This window comes from Microchirus variegatus (genome assembly GCF_963457635.1).
Source record: "Microchirus variegatus genome assembly, chromosome: 19".
NCBI lineage: Eukaryota > Metazoa > Chordata > Actinopteri > Pleuronectiformes > Soleidae > Microchirus > Microchirus variegatus.
This window is the reverse complement of record NC_139820.1, coordinates 6,477,352-6,497,784: the sequence shown is the minus strand read 5'-3', so window position 1 is coordinate 6,497,784 and position 20,433 is coordinate 6,477,352. Positions and strand designations below refer to the sequence as shown.

At 41.3% G+C, this 20,433-nt stretch overlaps 1 protein-coding gene across 1 annotated transcript; it reads left to right on the top strand.

Moving 5' to 3' along the window:
• Nucleotides 1-4,044: 4,044 nt before the first annotated feature.
• On the top strand, nt 4,045-19,729 carry hap1 (huntingtin associated protein 1; the record flags this gene model as incomplete). The annotated part of the gene is made up of 17 exons (XM_083905658.1): nt 4,045-4,127; nt 6,059-6,345; nt 6,547-6,723; nt 12,414-12,490; nt 12,889-13,005; nt 13,103-13,197; nt 13,393-13,501; nt 13,868-13,946; nt 14,039-14,169; nt 14,443-14,517; nt 15,018-15,229; nt 16,285-16,503; nt 16,614-16,948; nt 17,534-17,722; nt 17,883-17,985; nt 18,302-18,360; nt 19,602-19,729. The coding sequence occupies 16 exons, from the start codon at nt 4,045-4,047 to the stop codon at nt 18,339-18,341; spliced, it is 2,328 nt and encodes a 775-aa protein (XP_083761784.1). The 3' UTR covers nt 18,342-18,360; nt 19,602-19,729.
• Nucleotides 19,730-20,433: the final 704 nt, after the last annotated feature.

The window sequence follows — 20,433 nt, the reverse complement described above, 5'->3', positions numbered from 1 at the left end:
TATCCTCTCGCGGCTGATTAGGTTCAAATATTTATTCCTGTCTGATCCAATCTTGTCGTTTTCCACAGATAATTGGTGGTGATAATAAAGTCAGGGGGGATTGTATAATACAGAATCTATTCAATTAGATGGATATGTAATTAATCCTTCACAGGAAATTACAGCAGGTCATTCACATCTAATCATATAAAAACACACCTGATGTTTTTTTGATATTTAAATATCCGATGAACAAGTAAAGGACATGCTGACAATCGGACATTTGTTTGGTTAATGTTAATGATTAAAAAACAAAATAAAAAGTACTGTTTCGTTGCAAAATATAGGACCTGTACAATGATCAAATCACAGAACCCTGCAGTTTAACTGTTCTCAGTTCTGTGCCATTTAAAAAAAGTGTAATGTCCAATACTGCTGAAAATGAAGACATTCAAAGCCCGTAACAATTCATATCTTCAGGTCATTGTCCTAGCGTGAGAGCAGAGGTCTCAAACACGCGGTCTGCGGACCAAATGAGGCCCTCCAGTCCATTTCATGCGGCCCACCACTTCATGAACGGCGCTAAACGAGCTAATGTAGCTAACGGAGCTAACTGGTAAACGTTGCCTGGACTCCGGTGTCACGGCATGTAAACATGAGGTCACGCGTGTCTTTTTCTGGTCAATCGTCATGGAAACGCGTCATGCGTTAACGTGCCTTAACCTAGTGCCCAGCACTATGATTTTGCATCATAAATACATTGTTGAACTATACATCGACAGGGACACTTTTATTTTGAAATTCTGTGAAATATCTATCATTGTGAAATCATTTTAAGTTCATATCGCCCACCGTCCTACTGAATAGTTGCCTTTTCCCCACTTGACTGGCCCCCTACTGGCCAGACGAGATGCTCAGTAGCCCCAGGGTCATTTGAGTTCACGAACCCTGCATTGTAGTAGTTACTATTTTGATGATTATCTTATGTGGTAATGCTCCGTCTTGTTGTTTGAGCTGAACCTCAACTTAACTTCAATCATAATCACAATTTATTGGTCAGACAAAAGATATTCTACCCAATATTGTACAGCCCTGTTTTTAATTCCATACTAAACTAAGATGAGATGTGATTTTCACTTCTGAAAAGCACTTACTTTGCTCAGCTACATTTGATTTTAAGTCATAATTGTAGTTAAGTCGTAGGAGATTATGTGTACGATAAACTCCACGTTAATGACATTTATCTCTTCTCAGTAGCCCACGTCTCGAATGCTACCCTCTATCAACACCCCCGCCCCCCTCCGTCAGTGCAGACGTCCACTCTCCCTCCCCCGCCTGACTCCCTTTCACTCATGTGTGTGCGTCTGCTCACGTACACACCCTCCTGGAAGGACATTGTTTGCAGAGAGACCCAACACTGAGCTTTTTCCAAACACCCTTTACCTCACTTCAGTTCAGGTTTTAGTCCAGACTCCAAGGTCAGAGGGAGGATATTCTGCTGCACTAATGAATGAATAAAAGTGCTGACGTGACATGGAGCTATTGTCACATTTATTCTAGTTATAGTAAACAGTAAAAAAAAAGAGGATATTTTGCAAATTTTCCTCCCTCTTTTGCTGTTTATGAACATGGTATGCTATGAATCTGGTCGTCTATTATGTTCTGTATGAATGAATGATGCTCCTGATGATCACTCAGCTGACTGTTTGGGTTTGTTTCCCCTCTGGCATATTGCCGAGAAACGGACATAAAAAAAAAGAGGAGAACACAAAAGGAGGGAGCGATGGCTAATAACCACGTCCCCCTTATGTTTTCCCTAAGTGGCTGACAGGGTCTCGCTTGGCTGCATGGTTAACTAACCGACTGTGTGTTTCACTTACTGCTAAATTGGACATGACAGAGTGCTGATGTGTTAACATGACCTGCTTAGACATGCCTGTTTCTCTCTTTTTTATAGCTTATAGTTATAGCTTCTGTTTTGAATGCATGTGAAATGGATAATGTTTTACCCAAAACGTGTCTGTGAGTCCGTAGCGAGTGTGAGAACCTTTGCTCTTTGCTGATTAAAGTGTAATTGTCAGGAATTCATTAGTTTTAGTTAGTTTTTTACAGAGCCCTGCTAGGGTCAGGTGTGGAAAAAAAATTGTTTGGTAAACTGTTCCCTCAGATGTCTGAGACGCACCTTTTCTTTCCACATTTTAACTTTGAATTTTTTATACACAAAATAAAGCTCAATAGCGTCCAGGTCATGTGACCTAAAGACTTCAAATCAGTGCAGAAACATAGTACTAGACTGCCTAGTCAATTAATGTTTGTACTTAAAATGTATAGTTTAGTATGTGTAGTACTTAGTAAATGTTTAGTACTATTTTTTTTTATATATTTTTTTATGTAAATATTAGCATTTTAGCCCAAAACCGGAGGTTTCCACACGCTGCAGTAAGCTCGCAAACATATTTGACAGCTGACATTTGAAATCTGACGGAACAGTTTACAAACGATTTTTATTTTATCCACATTTGACCCTAGCAGGGCTCCGTAGTTTTTAGAGCAGGTTTGCTACTTTATATTAGTTTGTATTAGTTTTAGTGTTGGTTTGAGTATTTGTTGTAATACGGAGTGTTTGCCAGGTGCAAGATGCAAAAAGGTCATTTTTTATTTTAATTAAACAGGAAAATCCCATTTTTAGATTAACAACCTCTTTTTTAAGGGAGTCCTTAGACAGCAGCAAATACGAAAAACATGACAGGTCCAAATTGACACAGTTAAAACACAAACAGAAAAGAAATATATAGATTTGAAAGTGTTCACTGAAATTAACTCTGTTAGTTTGCAGTCTTTGTGGAACATATTTTAATTAATTAACAGTTAATTGGATGGATTTTTGCTGTCAAACCAGCGGAGGTGATGGGGATTAAATGGCCTCTGGTGGTTGGTTTTTGGTTGTGGTTCTGATGGTGATGTTGATATTGGTGCTGGAGGCTTTAATTCACAGGTAAAGGTAAAGATGAAGGTGTGTTATGATGTGTACACAGCTACAGTCGTCAGCTGTGTGTGTCATGTGCATGTGCCCGCTCTGTACTTACTTATCATGGCTGTTTAGTTTAGTAGCTGTTATTGAAAAGAGACCTAACCCTTTGCCCTCTGGCTGACATGTTTTATTGACTGTAATAACTGGGTGAAGCATCAAGTGTCCTTTTTTTTTCTCCCAGCAACCTCATACGTGATTTGAGTTCATGGAAAACCTTTCTTATCTCTGTATTGATGAGTTACTCTGCTTATTAAAAAGTGGCAGATTTTTGTTTGACTTCAAAGGCGCCATATGTAAGAATGTGGCCAAAAACGGTTACTACACTCAAATTAAACCGAGGTCTTTTAGGTTTCGTTTTCTCCGCCATTGTAGCTCAGACGTAACTGGCAACCCGTGGTTGCTCGGCAGCTGAGACTCTACTGACTGCAATGATTGGTAGACGGCGGTAGATGGCGCTACATGCCAAATATTTTTTTTAATGCAAATATTTTGGCTGTACTGTTGTTGTTGGTGAGTTCAGTTTGTTATATGAACATTATTCCTGAGCCTCTGTGACATTAGGAGAATTTTATGGCCAGTAGCTTTCGATTTACTACATAATGCACCTTTAAAAATAAATAAACACTCATGTCTGGCCACTTCTTTATGTACAGTATTATGTACAGACTTTTTGTTTTTAAATTAGTTAGTTTTAATTAACTTTTAGAGCTGGTTTTTTTTATTGAGTATTTGCCAAAAAACAACAAAAATGCCATTTTAAAAATGTATTCTACGCACAATTTCTCAAGAATTTTAATTAGTTTTGTAAATACAGTACACAATTCAGTTTCAGTTCATTTCTTTTTAAAAACTCTAATGTTAAAAAACATTAAATATAATAACCTGCTGCTGCAGAATGATTCCTTTGTATCATTCTGGCATCAACAAGGCGTCTTTGCAGAGCGAACCGCCGCTCAATGGATATTTTATAAGGCTCCATAACTCAAGGGCTTATCGCCCCCCGAATGAGCACACATGACAATGGTTGCCGGAGAATGCAACAGCTTGGCGAGCGAATTATTCAGATAGTGGCAGAGATGGGTCTCCAAGATGGCCTCCATCACTGCACAGTGAACCGGTGACAACAAAATATACCGATGAAGGGATCTGTTTGTGCAATGTGTGCAGATGCAGCAGAGCAGGATAATGTCACTTTAGTCGACCTGAGGCGTGAGATGGTAATGTACACTCACCTGCCGCATTATTAGGTACACATGACACCGAATGAAGAGGGTGTGGTCTTCTGCTGCTGTTGTCCGCCTACTTCAAGGTGTTCAGAGATAGTTTTCTGCTTACCTTGGTTGTAATAATGTGGTTGTTTGAGCAACTATTACCAGTTACTGTCGCTTTTCCATCATTTCAAACACGTTTGGCCATTCTCACACTCTGTAAAACCTGGAGATGTCATTCAAAGTCAGTTAAATCACCTTTTGATGTAATTGAAGAGGTGTACCTAATAAAGTGAGTGTAGATGCAGTGTAAAATTCCATATACATGAATAAAAGCCACGCACATTATGGTACATTTAGCTTACAGTGTGACATAATACTCGGTAGATACTTGTGTTTTTGTGTGTATTTTAAATACACACGTACAGTACTACCTCTTGTTGTGTGTGCGTGTGTTTATAGATGTGTTACATTTATGCGGAGGAACCTGATCCGTGGGCTTCTTCAGGCTCTGGTAACTTAATCCGCGTGACCCTGACACAATGACTGACTGGAGGCTCGGCCCCGCTTTGTTTTTTTTTTTACTCAAAGGCTTTTCTGTCTGACAAAAGGATTATTGGAAATTGGGGAGAGTTGCGATCTCATGAAAAATAAATGAGTCACATTTGGTTACACAATTAGATGTACTGGAAACTGAGGTAACAAGTTCAGTGTCAAGTATTTATTTACACTCACTTGTTTGCAATTTTAAAAAAGACTGTACATACTGATGGTTATTATTTATGTTGCTGAAGTTAAAGTGCTGTTTTGTATAGTAATGAATCAGTTGAGGCTGCAGTATGAGTTGCTAAATACTTTGTTTCAGTCCAGTTATGGGTTTACTTAATTGTTAACATGGTAACAAAAATTTTATTACATTCATAAAGATGATGATGAACTTGTATACATGAATTTAGTGGGTGCAAACAAATACAAACGTACATATGTTATTGTTATATTGTTAAGCACGTATTAACACCTTATTCTACCTCTATTATGACATGAAGTAGGATTTTTCCAATATAAGGTGTTAATACGTGCTTAATATTTACTAATAAAGGGCTAGTATACTACTGCTTGTATACTACTACTACATACTATATGTATGTTAGTAAGCACCAGTTAATGGTGAATATGTTCCCTAATCTAAAGTGTTACTTTATATGTATATATATGTGTATATATGTATATATGTATGTGTGTATGTGTATATATAGTATGTATATATATGTGTGGTTATATATATGTTTGTTTATATGTATAAGTGTGTGTATATCTATGTATGTATATGTATACATATGTGTATATACAACATGTCTTTATTTATATATGTGTGTGTGTGTGTATATATGTGTATATATATGTATATGTATATGTATATGTGTGTATATATACTATATATGTATGTTTATATATATATATATATGTACATATATATATATATATATATGCATATGTATGGATATATCTATATGTAATTTAACAAGAAGAAGAGACGAAGCAAAACGATATAGATATATAGTATAATGTATATAATGTAATATATATATATATATATATATTTGATAAAATGGAACAAAAGCAGGCTGATTGAGAAGGGTTATTATTTTTGTCTAGTTGTTGTGGCATTAACTAACAACAAACATGAATACTGGCATCATGCTTCCTTTTGGACCCTTTAATATTTCATTGTGTCCTCACTCTTCTTTATTTTTTGTCTGTCCATTCTTTTTTTTTTATTAGTCACATTCTCAGCCGCTCAGAGTCTGATGCCCTGGAAACCTTCTCCCTGAGCCACCAGGGGGCCTCAGTCCCACAGTGGCACACCGAGCTTTGCGTTTGTCTTCACCCTGAACCCTTCAGCCCCAGTCGAGCTGTCCCACCCTGCCTCCCCGTCATCCTCTCCTTCTCCTCGCTCCTGGCCACCACAGGCTCACCTGGACCCTCAGTCGCTCTTCTCCCTCCATGGGGGGCGGGAGGAGGTGCTGGGGGCCTCGGACGTGGAGCCCCAGCATCTTCAGTTTGCTCCACCGGGGAAACTCGGGGACCCTGAACAACGGCCCTGCCGCGATGTGTCAACTCCAACAGGTAGATTTATTTTTGTCATTTTTTAAGAATCAGAATGATGTAGCATCTCACATTTGTCAGCAGAGGGCGGTGTGCCTTTATAAGTCATATGGCTGTTTAGTAATGGTTGCTAAAGCACTGCTTCCTCTCTTTGTTTTTCCTTTCCTCTTCCACAAACACACACACACACACACACGCACTCACACTTAGACCTTTGTTCAGACGTGCCAGAGTTGGAGATCGTGAGTCTGTTATCAGAGGCCCGGCCCAACTACACCCTTCGAGCGGACAGCGTTTTCGGCTATGACAATGACGACTGGCTGCGCACCCCTGTGCTGCCACAAGAGGTCACTCTGGGACTCACCTATGAGCAGATCGATGAGACGTTCAAGTACTTCTGTGAGTAATGTTTTTACTTGTCACTCAACACTCAACACTGCAAGTGTGTAGTGATGGATTTGCCAAGGGGTCAAAGGGTCTGCAAACTGCAGCTCTAGAGCCACATGTGGCTCTTCTGCCCATCTGCAGTGGCTCCCTGTAACCTTTTAATCTTCCCAAAAATACGAAGACGAATCGGAGAGAGTGGAGGCGGGACTTCCGCCACAAGTAAAGAGACGCTTGATTTGTTCTCTCGCGTTTGTCCTTACAGGCTCCGGTAGAAACATGGCGTCTCAGCGGCCCATGACCATGTTATTTTACATGACTTTTTGAAACATAACGAAAATGAAACAAAAACTATTATACAGCGACTAGACAATGCAGGAGCACATCATTTGTGTGGATTTTGGGTCATATAAACCCATAAATACTACACAGTGTCCCTTTTAATGTTTTAAAGGTTAATTTCACCCAAATATTACAGTGTCTGTATGCAGGCACGATCAAAACTTTGTACAAAACCAAGTAAATTGTTAAATAGTGTTGGTGAAGGGTTAAGGTTAGGGGGCTGTGGAATGCATTATGTCAAAGTGTCCTCACTAAGATGGCTATACAAAGATGTTTCTGTGTGTGAGTGTGTGTCCTGTCTCTCCTCTAATGACATTTGCGAGGCACAGATGTCAAAATGTCAGTGAGCCGATTAACCTGTTGCCGCTTGGCGTCTAAAGTCGTTTCCGCTGCAGCTCGAACACACACACACACACACACACACACACACACACACACACACACATATGGCAACACGCTGACATTGTTAGCATATCTGTTGCCGTCGGTCGTCTAGACGTGTGGTATGATTAGAGGTGTCTGTGACATCCTCATGTTACCTATTATGAGTGATTGTTCTTTTATTATTTTCTGAACCAGATCCCCCTTTTATTGCCAAGTAGGAATTAGTTTGAAGAATGTAGAACTAATAAGAAAGTATGAATGTTGACTGATCCAGAACAAAGAATCTTCTTTCTGGGAAACACAGAACCTTTGAATGAGCTCATGCTCTCAGGGCACCAGAGGAAAGTCACTTGTCTGTTTGAATTATAAACATTGTCCTGCAGCAAGCATATGCCTCGCTCTTGTTGTGTGTTGCGGGGCGGCCGTGCACACCGTCAGATCTTTAATAAGTTATGACGTGTTTATGGATTCGATCAGCTGGATGCACACGGTGTGACTTTCTGTTGAAGTCGTGGGACAAAAATCTCAGTTGGTGGCGAGTGACCTATGAGGGTTTTTCCTTAGGCAAATATGTTTACTTGTGTTATCAGCTCATAGCTGGCAGTGTTTTTTAATCCCTCACCTTTTATTCAAACTCACCTGGTTGCTTTTCTTTCTATAACCGTATTCATTGGGTTCATAGATATTTATTGTGTGGTCTGGACTGGAGTGTTGACTTTTGTTTTATCACGTCTTTGCTTTTTATTGTGGTCAAAGTACTTGAGACTTTATTTCCTTATAGCTTGTATTCCATTCCACAAACTTAAGTTATGATGCACTACCGGTCAAAAGTTTGGGGTCGCTTAGAAATGGCCTTATTTTTGAAGGAACAGCGCTTTTCTTTTCAATGAATATAACATTAAATGAATCAGAAATACACTCTATACATTGTTAATGTGGTAAACGACTATTCTAGCTGCAAATGTCTGGTTTTTAATGGATTATGTACATAGGTGTATAGAGGCCCATTTCCAGCAACCATCTCTCCTGTGTTATAATTACATTGTGTTTGCTAATCGCGTTAGAAGGCTATTGTGCTTGTTGGGTGTTGAAATTAGAATAATTTGTCAATCGCACCTGATCCTGTAAAGGTGTGAGGCTTGAGAACAATCCCATCATAATCTGGTCCAATGGTACAGATTAGATTTCTTTATTGTCATTGTATTAGAGGTATTAATGAAAATGATGATGTTCTCCAATGTCTTGTTTTTGTCAACAAACCGAAATGATTCAGTTTTAATGATTTCTTTGTTATGTGGAGCAAAGAAACGAAGCTAAAACAATCAGAAATCTTGTTTTAATCATGAAAAAAGCTTCAAACCGATTATTGATTATGAAAATAGTTGATTTATATAGATTCAAAGATGCTGCAAAAACGAACAGCGAGTTAAAACATCTCCTCCAGAAATGACATCAAATCTCCTATAACTGAGCTTAATCTTGTTATTTGTATTATTATTATTATACTGTATTATCTGATGAGAGAAAAGTGTGATTTGAAAACGTAAGACGAAGCTTCATTAAACACTAACCAAGGCAGAAAAGGCACAATTTGAATCTTAATTATAGTATTTTCTCGCGGTAATTGTCCTCAGTCACACTCCCAGTCTTCTTTATGTTCAGTAGGAGTGTGTGTGTGTGTGTGTGTGTGTGTGTGTGTGTGTGTGTCTGCAGCAGTGTTCTGCAGAGCCCCCCTCTCTCTATCTTGTCTGCTGTTACGTACGTCTAGAATCAGTGCAGCTGATTGGCTCGGGCGGACCCTACCATCTCCCTCCCTCCACACGGGTGGGCGCTGTCTGTGCAGCATCCTTTTAAAAATGCATTAGGTTTCTTTAGTTGGTTTATTTCAATTAGCACTATACGGAAATGATCATGTTTTCGCTCGGACACGGTGTGCAGTCAGTGTCGGCGTCTGTCGCACACGGCTGAGATTTGTCCCCCTCTTCCTCCCCCCTCCTCCTCTTCCTCCCCTCTTCCTGTACCCGGTAGTCCAACGTGGCCAGGTAAACGGAGGCAGGAGTGACGACAGATGGCAGCTACAGTCTGAGGGATTATATATTAACACCAAGCAGATTCCCTTACACACACACACACATAGGTGTATACGCCCACTCACGTAGTCTGCTGGAGACTGTTGTCATATACACACACACACATGCAGCAGCAGCAGAATGATGGTTTGTCACAGCTCAGACGACACACAGTAGAATCCAAAGAGTGAATTTCTTTAAGCGATGGACTCGGAGGCAGAGGGAGGCAGCTTTTCTCCAGTCACCATGGAGGTGTGGAGCTCCTCGGCGTCCGAGGAGGAGGAAGAGGAGAAGAGCACCTTCAGCTTTGCGGACGATCCGGAACGCCTCAACGGCAATAACAACAACAATAATAATAACAACAATAACAACAAGGGCGGTCTTTGCAGGGAAGTGACACAAGGTGAGAGGAGGCGGTGGTGACGATGGGTTCGGCTCTTTGTTATTCAAGTGCTTTAACTGTCAATAATGCAGTGGACGTGGTGCAGGTGCAGGGTGTCACTGATGAGTCCTCGTAAAACAGAGTTTGTTTCTAGGTGTTTAGAGGCAGCTTGAGTTTTTCCTCGCTGTGGTGAAGGTCACTTAGTGTGTGTGTGTGTGTGTGTGTGAGAGACTTCATGCCGCAGAAGCATAACCAAACCCTCTATACGTTTATTTCACTTGTCACTGGCAGATCTGTGAGTCTAGGTTTTGTCTTGCACTGCTGTGGTTATGAATATGTGGAGGTCAAAGCCTTGAGGTTTTGCTGATGCTGCGGTACGGAACATTTTGTGCTGCATTTGTGTGCTTTTAAACAAGTACACTGTGGCATATGTGTGTGTGTGTGTGCGAGGCAAGCTCATATTCTCCTTGAGTTCTCCTCCAAAAGGGGGCTGCCGGTTCTTTGTCGAAATGGAGCATGTGGCTGGCAAACCTCACCGAATACTGCGACATTTGCACATGGGCGCCCGTCCAGAAAACAGAGATGCCGGTCGTTTAGGGACAATAAAAAAAAGTTTGCACTGCATTAACAAGTTCAGGGCGACTGTGAGGTGTGATTATACTATTATTATTCATTATGATGCATCCATATTGCCGTATAATGTTTTCTTTGATTCATATTGTCAAGAAATCATGAAAACAACACATTTTCTCGACATTTTTGTGGACCAAACGATGACTCACTTATTCCGGATATTGATTATGACAATAACTGTTAGTTGCAGCCTTTTTATAGATGCATCATAATGAGTTATAATTGTGTGCATGGTGGTACACAATGGGCCATGTAAATGAGAGACTATTCACTCTGTGACGTCCAGACAGATTTACAGTAACACGCGTGGTTAGACGAGGCCGCGTATCCCCCGTTAATCCGGTCAGCTGTGCCTCTTCAGAATAAAAGAGATCAGTAGATCACTGCGACTGCGATACTTGGAGCTCTTCCATCGTCCGTCTGATCCCTCACAGTGTGCCAAAAACAAACGTCACAAAGTGGCTTCATCCGTAGGAACGGTGTTAACCTCGCTCTATTTAGCTCAGCGCAAACCCTTAAGACCTCAGGCTGGCAAGCAGCTCCTTTTAGTTTCATGTGTGCCATGGTTATAGTAGTTTGGGATTTTTCACATTTCATTGTTTGATTGTATAATTCATGGCCCAGCTGTAGTTTACAGTGCAGTGGTTCAGCCCAAGGTTAGTATCTGTCCATTAGCCTGATTACACACTGATAGATGCAGATATCCAATCTCTGTTTCCAGACCACATTTCACTACCTCTGAATCAAATTACTCTACTGTGCTGTATGACAACTAACAATAGTGAGACTATACACCTGGTTTTGCATGCTACTTAACCCCGAGTGCTCACGCGGCACAGATCGGTGCCGCAGGTGCACCCTTGGTAAATTGCCACGGGGGAATAATTAACACATGTCCTTATTTGGACATCCTGGTGTTGAGTGTTTGAGGTCAAGTCACAAAAAGACTCTTTTTCTTTTATTTTTGTTTGTAAAAAAGAGCCTAATTCCCAAATTTTGAGTCCTTTTTGCCCAGATGTGTTTTTATATTTAAAAACAATTAAAAACAACAAAATATTTATTATTTCCAACATTTATGCATTACATTCTACAATTGGAATCAAAATTGGCAGAATTTGTGATTTACCAGTTGTGTTGTTTTAAATGTTCTCGATTTTAAAATTAGTCAGACAACGATCACGTAAACAAGTCCACTTCCTCTGGATGTAAACAAAGTCACCTTTGACGGTCACCTTTGTCCTGCTGGTGTGGACTCCGAGAGAGTTTAAATCTGGCCGTCTTTACCCCCTGAGCTTCAGGAGAAGAGGCCTTTATGACTGTCTTATCTGGGCTAAACGAGATAACACACTTAAGAGGATCAGTGTGTGGAGATGTTGTGGTTGGGCAGCAACCGGAAGAAAACTTAAAGAAGTGTGTGTGCTTTACACACGGGTTAATATTGAAAAATAATTCACTTCTTTCACTGGTTTACCTGATCATGTTATCGATTAATGATAATAATAATAATCCCCTTTTATCCCCACAATAATCCCCCTCTTTTATCTCAAAGGGAGGTCTTTAAGCATTATTTTTTTAGTGCTTTAACAGAACAGAAAAAGTCAAAAAGCGAACGATAGAAAACTGGGACGTAAATTCATTGTGTTTGACAAGGTTAGCTGTTACTCAGTGTCACACGTGAGCGCCGGCATTTAAGCAGTCCTGCTGGGTGTCGCGAATCATTAGAATCAGTTCATTAGAACTATTTGTTCAAAAGATTTGTTCATCGCTCATACTCCTGTCTGACTCCTGTCTCATACTCCTGTCTGATGGAAACCCTGGAACAGGACTTTGTGCACTTTATCCTCTTCCTCCATTCATTAAATCCCTCTCTCTCGCTCCCCCCCTCCCTCCTTCAGTGCTGTGCGCCGACAGAGTGGGCCAGGTCACCAAGACGTATCATGACATTAAAGCAGTCACCCACCTGCTGGAGGAGGTAAGAGAGACACTCTGCAAATGTACAGATGAGGATTAAAGAGGATTAAACGTCTCCGCCTCACTGTTTGTGTCCATAGGTCCATTAGATTTGGTTAAAAGCAACTGTGTTTTTCTCACTTAAATATTATTGTATAAAATGCTCAGTTATATATGTATATGTATATGTATATGTATGCATGTATATGCATATACATATATATGTATATTCATATATATGTGTATATGTATATTGTATGCATATGTATATTATATGTGTATATCTATATTTATATATATACTGTATGTATATGTATAATGTGTATATTTATACGTATGTGCATATATACATATATGTATAAATATATATATATATATATATTTTAGGTAATATACATTATACTTTGTTTTACTTTGCAGAAAGAGCGCGATCTTGAGTTAGCGGCACGGATCGGTCAGTCTCTCCTGAAGCAAAACCAAGAGCTGACGGCGCGCAACGAAATGCTGGACGAGCATCTTGAAATTGCAAAGGAGGAGGTATATAAACACAAACTTCAAAATATATATACACACACACACGCCTGTGGTTATGTTACAGTCTGCAGAGCTCATGTGGTCCTGATCTCTGTTCCAGGTAGCGCAGCTTCGCCATGAGCTCTCGATGCGAGACGACCTCCTTCAGTTCTACGCGAGCACCGAAGAGATAGAGAGCGCGCAGTCGCTGTCACTGTGAGTGCATTTACATTCACTAAAGGGTGGAAAATCATAAAATGAAGTAAAAAGGTCATCAATATACAAGGAAATAAATAAAGCAAGGTTAAATAGCAGGGATAGGTCATAAGTTAAGATGCTGCGTCTTTCATTTTTGATAAGACGAAGATTGTAGCGCTCTTAAGAACAAACATTTTTTTTTATCTCCTACAGGATTAAAAGGAACGAATCGTGCAGTTCACTCAGCAGCTTAGTCCACTATGACTTCCTGCACCAGAAACTGAAGGGCCTGGAGGAGGAGAACCACAAACTGAGAATAGAGGTACAGTAGACAACGTCACAAACTGCTCACATGGAAGAGAATGGAAGGAAATATTGCTCATACAAAATTAAAAATTAAAAAAAAACATCAGAACTTTGACTCAAAAACACATTATAACTTTTTAAAGCCTGAAGATGTAACCTAAAAACACACACACCCAACATCTCCATATAAGGAGTTGTGTATTATTCCCACAGCAATTTACGAAGCGTGCATAAATCCGTGCCGCATGAGCACTAGGGATAAAAAAACAAAAACATCATGAATGTTATAAATTGTTAAGGCCCCATAATTAATATCTTAACTCGTTTATCTCCTGATATCTGTCTTGCTTAACCCTCACAACGTTTGACATCATCATTCCAGGCGAATGAGCTCACGACAGAGACGACCAACTACGAGGAGCAAGAGCAGGAGCTGATGATGGTGTGTGTGGAAGAGCTGTGTAAGTGTCACCGTCTGCACTGAAAATGAGTTCAAAACACAGTGACTCGGGTGGATTTATTGTGACTCGTGGTGTGTGTGTGTGTGTTTCAGCATCTGTCAACAGGCAGGTGGTCGACCTGTCGGAGGAGCTCGCCCGTAAAGTGGAGGACTGCGTGCGACAGCAGGAGGAGATCAGCATGCTGCTCGCTCAGATAGTCGACCTGCAAGCGCGCTGCAAAGGGGTGAGCGATAAACGCACGGCAGCACTCGCATTATTCTTATTAGCGATTATTCAATGATACAAATATACGTATGGGTAGTATACACATACTGTTCAAAAGTTTGGGGTCACTTAGAAATGTCCTTATTTTTGAAGGAAAAGCACTTTTTTTCAATGAATATAACATTAAATGAATCAGAAATACACTCTATACATTGTTAATGTGGTAAACGACTATTCTCGCTGAACAGTAGTGTGTGTCAACCAAACAGTTACTGTATTAATTTTTTTTCAGCTCACCCATGAAAACGAGGAGCTGAACCAGCAGCTGAATTCCTCCCGTGAGAGTCAATCGAAGCTTAAATCAGAGGTAAGATTTTTTTTTTTTGAGAACGTTCTCTAAAGGTTCCCAGAACGTTCCCCTAATGTTATTTTTATATAACTTCATACGACCTTTTGAGAACGTTCTGTAAAGGTTCCCAGAATGTTCCCCTAATGTTACTTTTACTTCATATGACCTTTTGATAATGTTCTCTAAAGGTTCCCAGAACAGCCTTTAGAGAACCTTCTCTAAATTATTATTATCATTATAATCACTATATATAACTAATATTATTAACTGTGCACATTAGTAGACGAGTAGAGAATTAAACGTTTTATTTATACCAAAATATGTACAAAAGTGTATACGAAATAAAAAATATAATCAAGTCAAAATATAAAACAAACCCCAAATAAACAATTAAACTAAATATATGCTGAATTTAAATAAAATCAGGCTTTTATATGCAGTGTTTAACAGATTAACTACCTGTATGTGTGAGTGCTACATTTTTTTGTTTGTTTTGTCTCCCCCTGCTGTATCTCCAGCTCAAGGACCTTCAGGACAAGTACTCGCAGTGTGAGGACATGCTGTGCGAGGCCCGAGAGGACATCAAGAACCTGCGGAACAAAAGTCTTCCCAACAGCATGGTGCAGAGATACACTGCCCTGGCCTCTGTCCTCCCCATGGACTCACTGGCAGCTGAGATAGAAGGCACTTTCCGCAAAGGCCTGGACTCCCCGACTCCGTCAGAATACAAGTAAGAGTGTGTGTCCTTCACGTTTGTGTTGTTTTGTATCAGAACCGTTAATCTCTTGTTGACACTTTGTTGGCATTCATCAAATCTGTTCTCTGGAAAGGAGGTTTGTTTGCGATCATAAAGTCAAGTATGAAGTTGAAGCAATGTGACTCCACCTGTGTATTTTCATTATGTATCAGGGCATAGTTGTGTTATGATAAGATCATTTATTTTTTCATACATCCGTGTTCCAAGCTCAAGTTCAAAACAGCTTTTTCTCTGTAGCTTTAGTTGTTTTTGTGTAAAAACTTTTTTTTTGTCAGGCACAACAAATAACACCAGAAAACAATAACTATAAAGTAGTAGTTTTGCCTATATTTTAATGTATTTTGTTTTAGCGCAGGTGCAATACTCATCTTACTTACTCTTGTCTCTCCAGTTCTGTGTATTTTTCTGCAGCTGTTGTAGCACTTTTGTGAAACACCCCCTCCAAACTTATTAAACCCTTTACCAGCTAAGCCTCAAAATGTCCGTCTGGACTGTTATGTGCTTATTTTAACCATAAAAGGACCAGACAATGTCCTGTGAGTAAGTGATTTGTCCCATATTTTATAGAATCATTTTCAATATCTGGCAGTTATTTACAATTTACTGCATGTTAAAATAGTGTATTAACAATTTAGAATGAAGAAAAACAAGTTTTATTTAAAAAAACAAACAAACAGAAACACTGTACATGAACACCATATTTTGCATGTTAAATTTAAAAATTTGGACAGTATAAAACATCCAAATGTCCTGATTCGCCGGCTTCCTGCAACAGCACGAGTGAAATCACCGTAATAACCTCATGTTGGCTTTGATGCACAACTTCTCAGCCTTCCGAAATTGTTGTAATTTTTCCGATAGCACAAACCTTCACGTAATTACGGTAACGCAAAGTGCGCTTGCGCGAATGTTTCGTCGTTTGCGATACGCTCAGTGTTAAACGCTCAAAGTAACGACGAAGCGGTACTGATGCTTTTTGAATATGACGGTGAGGTTTTAATGACCACACGCTGTGCTTCTGCCGAAAGGAACCACCCGTGGCGCGTGTTCGAAACGGTAAAGGTGGTAAAAAAGGCCGGGAGGCTGCGGTCTCGGTGCCACTCCCCTGGACTCCCAGGCTCCAGTCCGGCGTCTGCTCGCTCCAGTTCTAACAGCACCCCCAGGACCAGCTACTACGGCTCTGATAATGCTAGCTTTACCCAGGAGGAGAGGCCCAGCTCCAGTCACACACAGAAAGAGGACAACAGGTACGTGTGTCTTTGCATATGGAAAGAATTTAAGCTAGTCTTTGCAAAATTTGCTTAAATTGAAGGAAAATCTGCAGGTTTGAAAGAGTTCTTATGTTCTCTTCCTGTAGCGTTGTCGGGCCAAAGCGTCTGGGTCAGCCCGGCACACCAGGAGGCCAGGACCTGGAAGCCGCTTTGTGCAGCCTGTCTGTCCGTCAACAGAACCACTCCTCTGAGCGGCCGTTCTTTGAAGTGGAGCGCGAGCGCAAACTCCGCGCCCTGGCGGCAAATTGTGAGGAGGGCGAGGGCTCCAGTGGCTTCCTGACACCAAACAGCTTGGTCTCCAGCCCGGCAGCGTCAACAGGCACCAACTACTCCAACGGCAGCTCGCGGCAGTCCTGTGGCTCCTCGGGAGGATCCAGGTCCTACCTGCCGGACCGCCTGCAGATCGTCAAACCTTTGGAAGGTAATATTTCAGTTGGTAAAATGTCTTGAGCTCAGACTTCAAATCACAGCACACATTACAAGACACGGATCAAGTGCTAAAAGAGCTAACGGAGCTAACTGGTAAACAGTGCCTAGACTCCGGTGGTGCGGCACGTAAACATGACGTTGCGCATGTCATTTTCCAGTCAGTCGTCATGGAAACGTGTCATGCATTAACGTGCCCAGAACTAAAATATACAAAAATCATTAGATAATAGGCTCTGTCCTGCAATACTATCAGACCTGACTGAGAGAACGTCTATAGGCACACATAGGCAGTACACAGGTGGGCTGCTTATTTGTAGCGCTGCTCTTTTCGTCAAGTAAACAGACCGCTCCAGTTCGACTGTAGGCGTGCTAATGGCGCTATAGGAGCTAACGCAGCTAAAGGAGCTAATTGGAGCTAACTCATGCGTTAATGTGTGTTAACGTTGACGCTGTTAACCGCTGTTATCGCGCTAACGTGCCCAGCACTAGTTAAGATACATCATAGTTGATTCTCTTGCAACGTCTTTGTTTTATTATAACATTCTTTGACCACAGCCACTCCCTTGTCACCTTACAGGCTCAGTGACTCTACATCAGTGGCAGCAGCTGGCTAAACCAAACCTGGGAGGAATCCTTCACCCTCGTCCTGGCGTCCTGACTAAAGACTTCAGGGAGCTGGAGGTGGACATACAGCACGTTTACAGCCTCAACGACCTGGAGGAGGATGAACCTGACCTGCCGCACTTCTCCCGAGCACACGGCATGGGTAAGGACTCATTTCCACGACCTCTGTCGTTCCTGTAAAACATTTAATTTTCCATGACAGAAGTACCCCTGTGCGTGCGCATCATTCATTGCATAGTGCTAATTTAGTGTCCGTGCCTCATTCATTGTCTGTGTTGCTCTCTCCCTACGCTAACTCACAGTCGCTCCGCCCGGTCCCAACCTCCCTCAGACTTCTCCCACACATACCATTACCACCTGCCAAGTCCTCCAACCCTCCCTTCTCATCCCCTCCTTCTCTACTAGGTAAGAAAACTCAACCGCCTTTTTCCAAATTTTCAAGCATGTTTTGTTGTCTTAGGTCGTTTTCACACCTAATCGTCCGCCAGACATCGGAACATTTGGAGTTTGCTTTCACATTTTCGGACCCTTACTGTCTTCATTTCACAGCCCTGACCGGGTGGTTCTCCATAACGCTTGATTTGAACTCATTCTGGGTCAACAGCATTTTTTTTGCAGTGCCACTTTCATGAAACAAACATGGACATTCCAGATTCCCTCTCTTCCTTCATGCTGCTGCTTTATTCATCTCTTTACCAACCTCTGCTCTTTACCCTCACAGTGGCAGAAAACGCCTGTCGAGGCTCTTTCTCCAGCTCTAGAAGGAGCCCTCGCGGCAAAGTAAGAGTCAGGGGTTGATGCTTGATGCTTAATGCTCCGTTTGAAGTCTTGGAATATCAACAACCGAGGCTCTGTGCCCTCCCTGTGTTGTCAAATGTAATAACATCTCGGGTTGAAACTGTAGTGCGTAACATTTAAATGTTAACAACTGTCAAACGAGTTCAATCGATGCTGAATCAGCTCCACGCGACGAAGCAGTGTTTAGATCCCATGTTACCCCTGTGGCATTTCCCTGCTGCACACAGGAAGTGATTTGTTTGATGTCAAGACAACAACATTGTGCTAGCGAGTAAGACACAGAGAAGCATCCAGGAAAAGTTACCAAAAGTGAACTCACAAAATCCCTGATCATTCAACATTCTGACAGGATAAACTTTCTGCAGGTGTATACACACTCAGTCAGGTCTGATAGTATTGCAGGACGGAGCCTGTTATCCAATGATTTTTGTATATTTGCAGTAGCACTGGGCATGCGAACGCCGTTAATGTCAACGCACATAACGCATGACGTTTTTCCATGACGACTGACCGGAAAAAGACGGCAGTGACTTCATGCCAGGCACCGTTTACCAGTTAGCTCCGTTAGCTCTTTTAGCGCCGTTAGCGCGCCTACAGTAGAACTGGAGCGGTCTGTTTATTAAACAAAAAGAGCAGCGCTACAAATAACCAGCGTACCTGTGTACTGCGTATGTGTGCCTCTGTTTTTAAAGTTTAGCGTTACTTTAGAGACTTGTTTTAACAATCGGGAGTCACGTAAACATGACGTCATGCGCGTCTTTTGCCGCTCAGTCGTCATGGAAACACGGGTTAATGTGCGTTAATGTGCCCAGCGCAAATTTTCAGCTAATGCTACATGATTTCTGTTCCCAAAGAAGAAATCACTCAAAAGTTACGCCCTGCAGCTTTAACAGTTGCCTGCATCTGAAAAAAAAACGTGGCTGTGTTCAAATACATGCTTCGTGGGGGAAATGAATGGATTTAATGCTTGTGTTTAATCTTATTATGCACTTTGTACTAACGCGTGTGTTTTACCTGTTTAACCACATGTTTAAATGTCTCTTACTCTTAACAGGTTTTTATCTGATCAAACTAAACAAACTAACATCACGTTCCTTTTACAGCATTGACTAACCAGCTTTTTTTGTGAATGCATGAAATGAAACCATGTGTTTTCTTATATATCACGTTTTATGCTTGCGTATATATTTATATATGTGTGTTTTTTTTCTGTGTGTCGACAGCGTTCGCTCTTTCGGCCTGCCGTCTTGTGGGAACTCTGAACGCGTGAGCACTTCTTCTCCAGCCGAGCGGCAGCAGGAGCACTTTGGTCTGGGAGGTGCTGCGACAAACACAACCACTTCATCATCACCGGGGCTCCTGCAGCTGCTGCAAGAGCATGGCATCTCAGCCGCTCCTTATCCCCACCATCACCACCACCACCTCCATTACCACCGCAGCAGTACCACACCTGCATTCACAGCGACAGATAAACGCCGCGGCTCGCCGGACAAGGACGCAGGTAGTCACGTTTTTAGCTTGAACCTCGTAGGGAAGCTTCAGAACCTCGGTTTGCATAGAGTGGCGGCCTGGGGGATGACGGGCAACAAGGCGGGCCAGGAGAAATGAGGTGTGAGAGGAAGGTTTGCACTGTGACTTTGCATGGAGCTATGTGACACAGCACCGGTGTCTTGAAAACTGAATGTGCTGGAGCCATACTTTTGAGTTGTCAGTCCTGTATAGTGCTGTTTTTTTCTATGACGTCCTGTACAGCGGATAATGAGTTAGTGTGTTACATCATCTCAGGACAATCACCTCGATCACCACTTTGTCTGATGAACACATTTCTTTTTACACGAAGAAGCAACATCATGGGGAAAACCCCCCCCCCAAAAAAAACCCAACCTTTTTATACTATTTGTGAATGTCGTTTTACCTTGACTTGTTTGTTTCGTGTTTTGTTTTTTTACTTTCCAAAGTAAGGAAATCAAGTCTGCTACTATAAATGATAATAATGTTAATCATTTACCGCACCTACTGTATAGTTTTATTCATTCAGTTAAAGCACGAAACCCA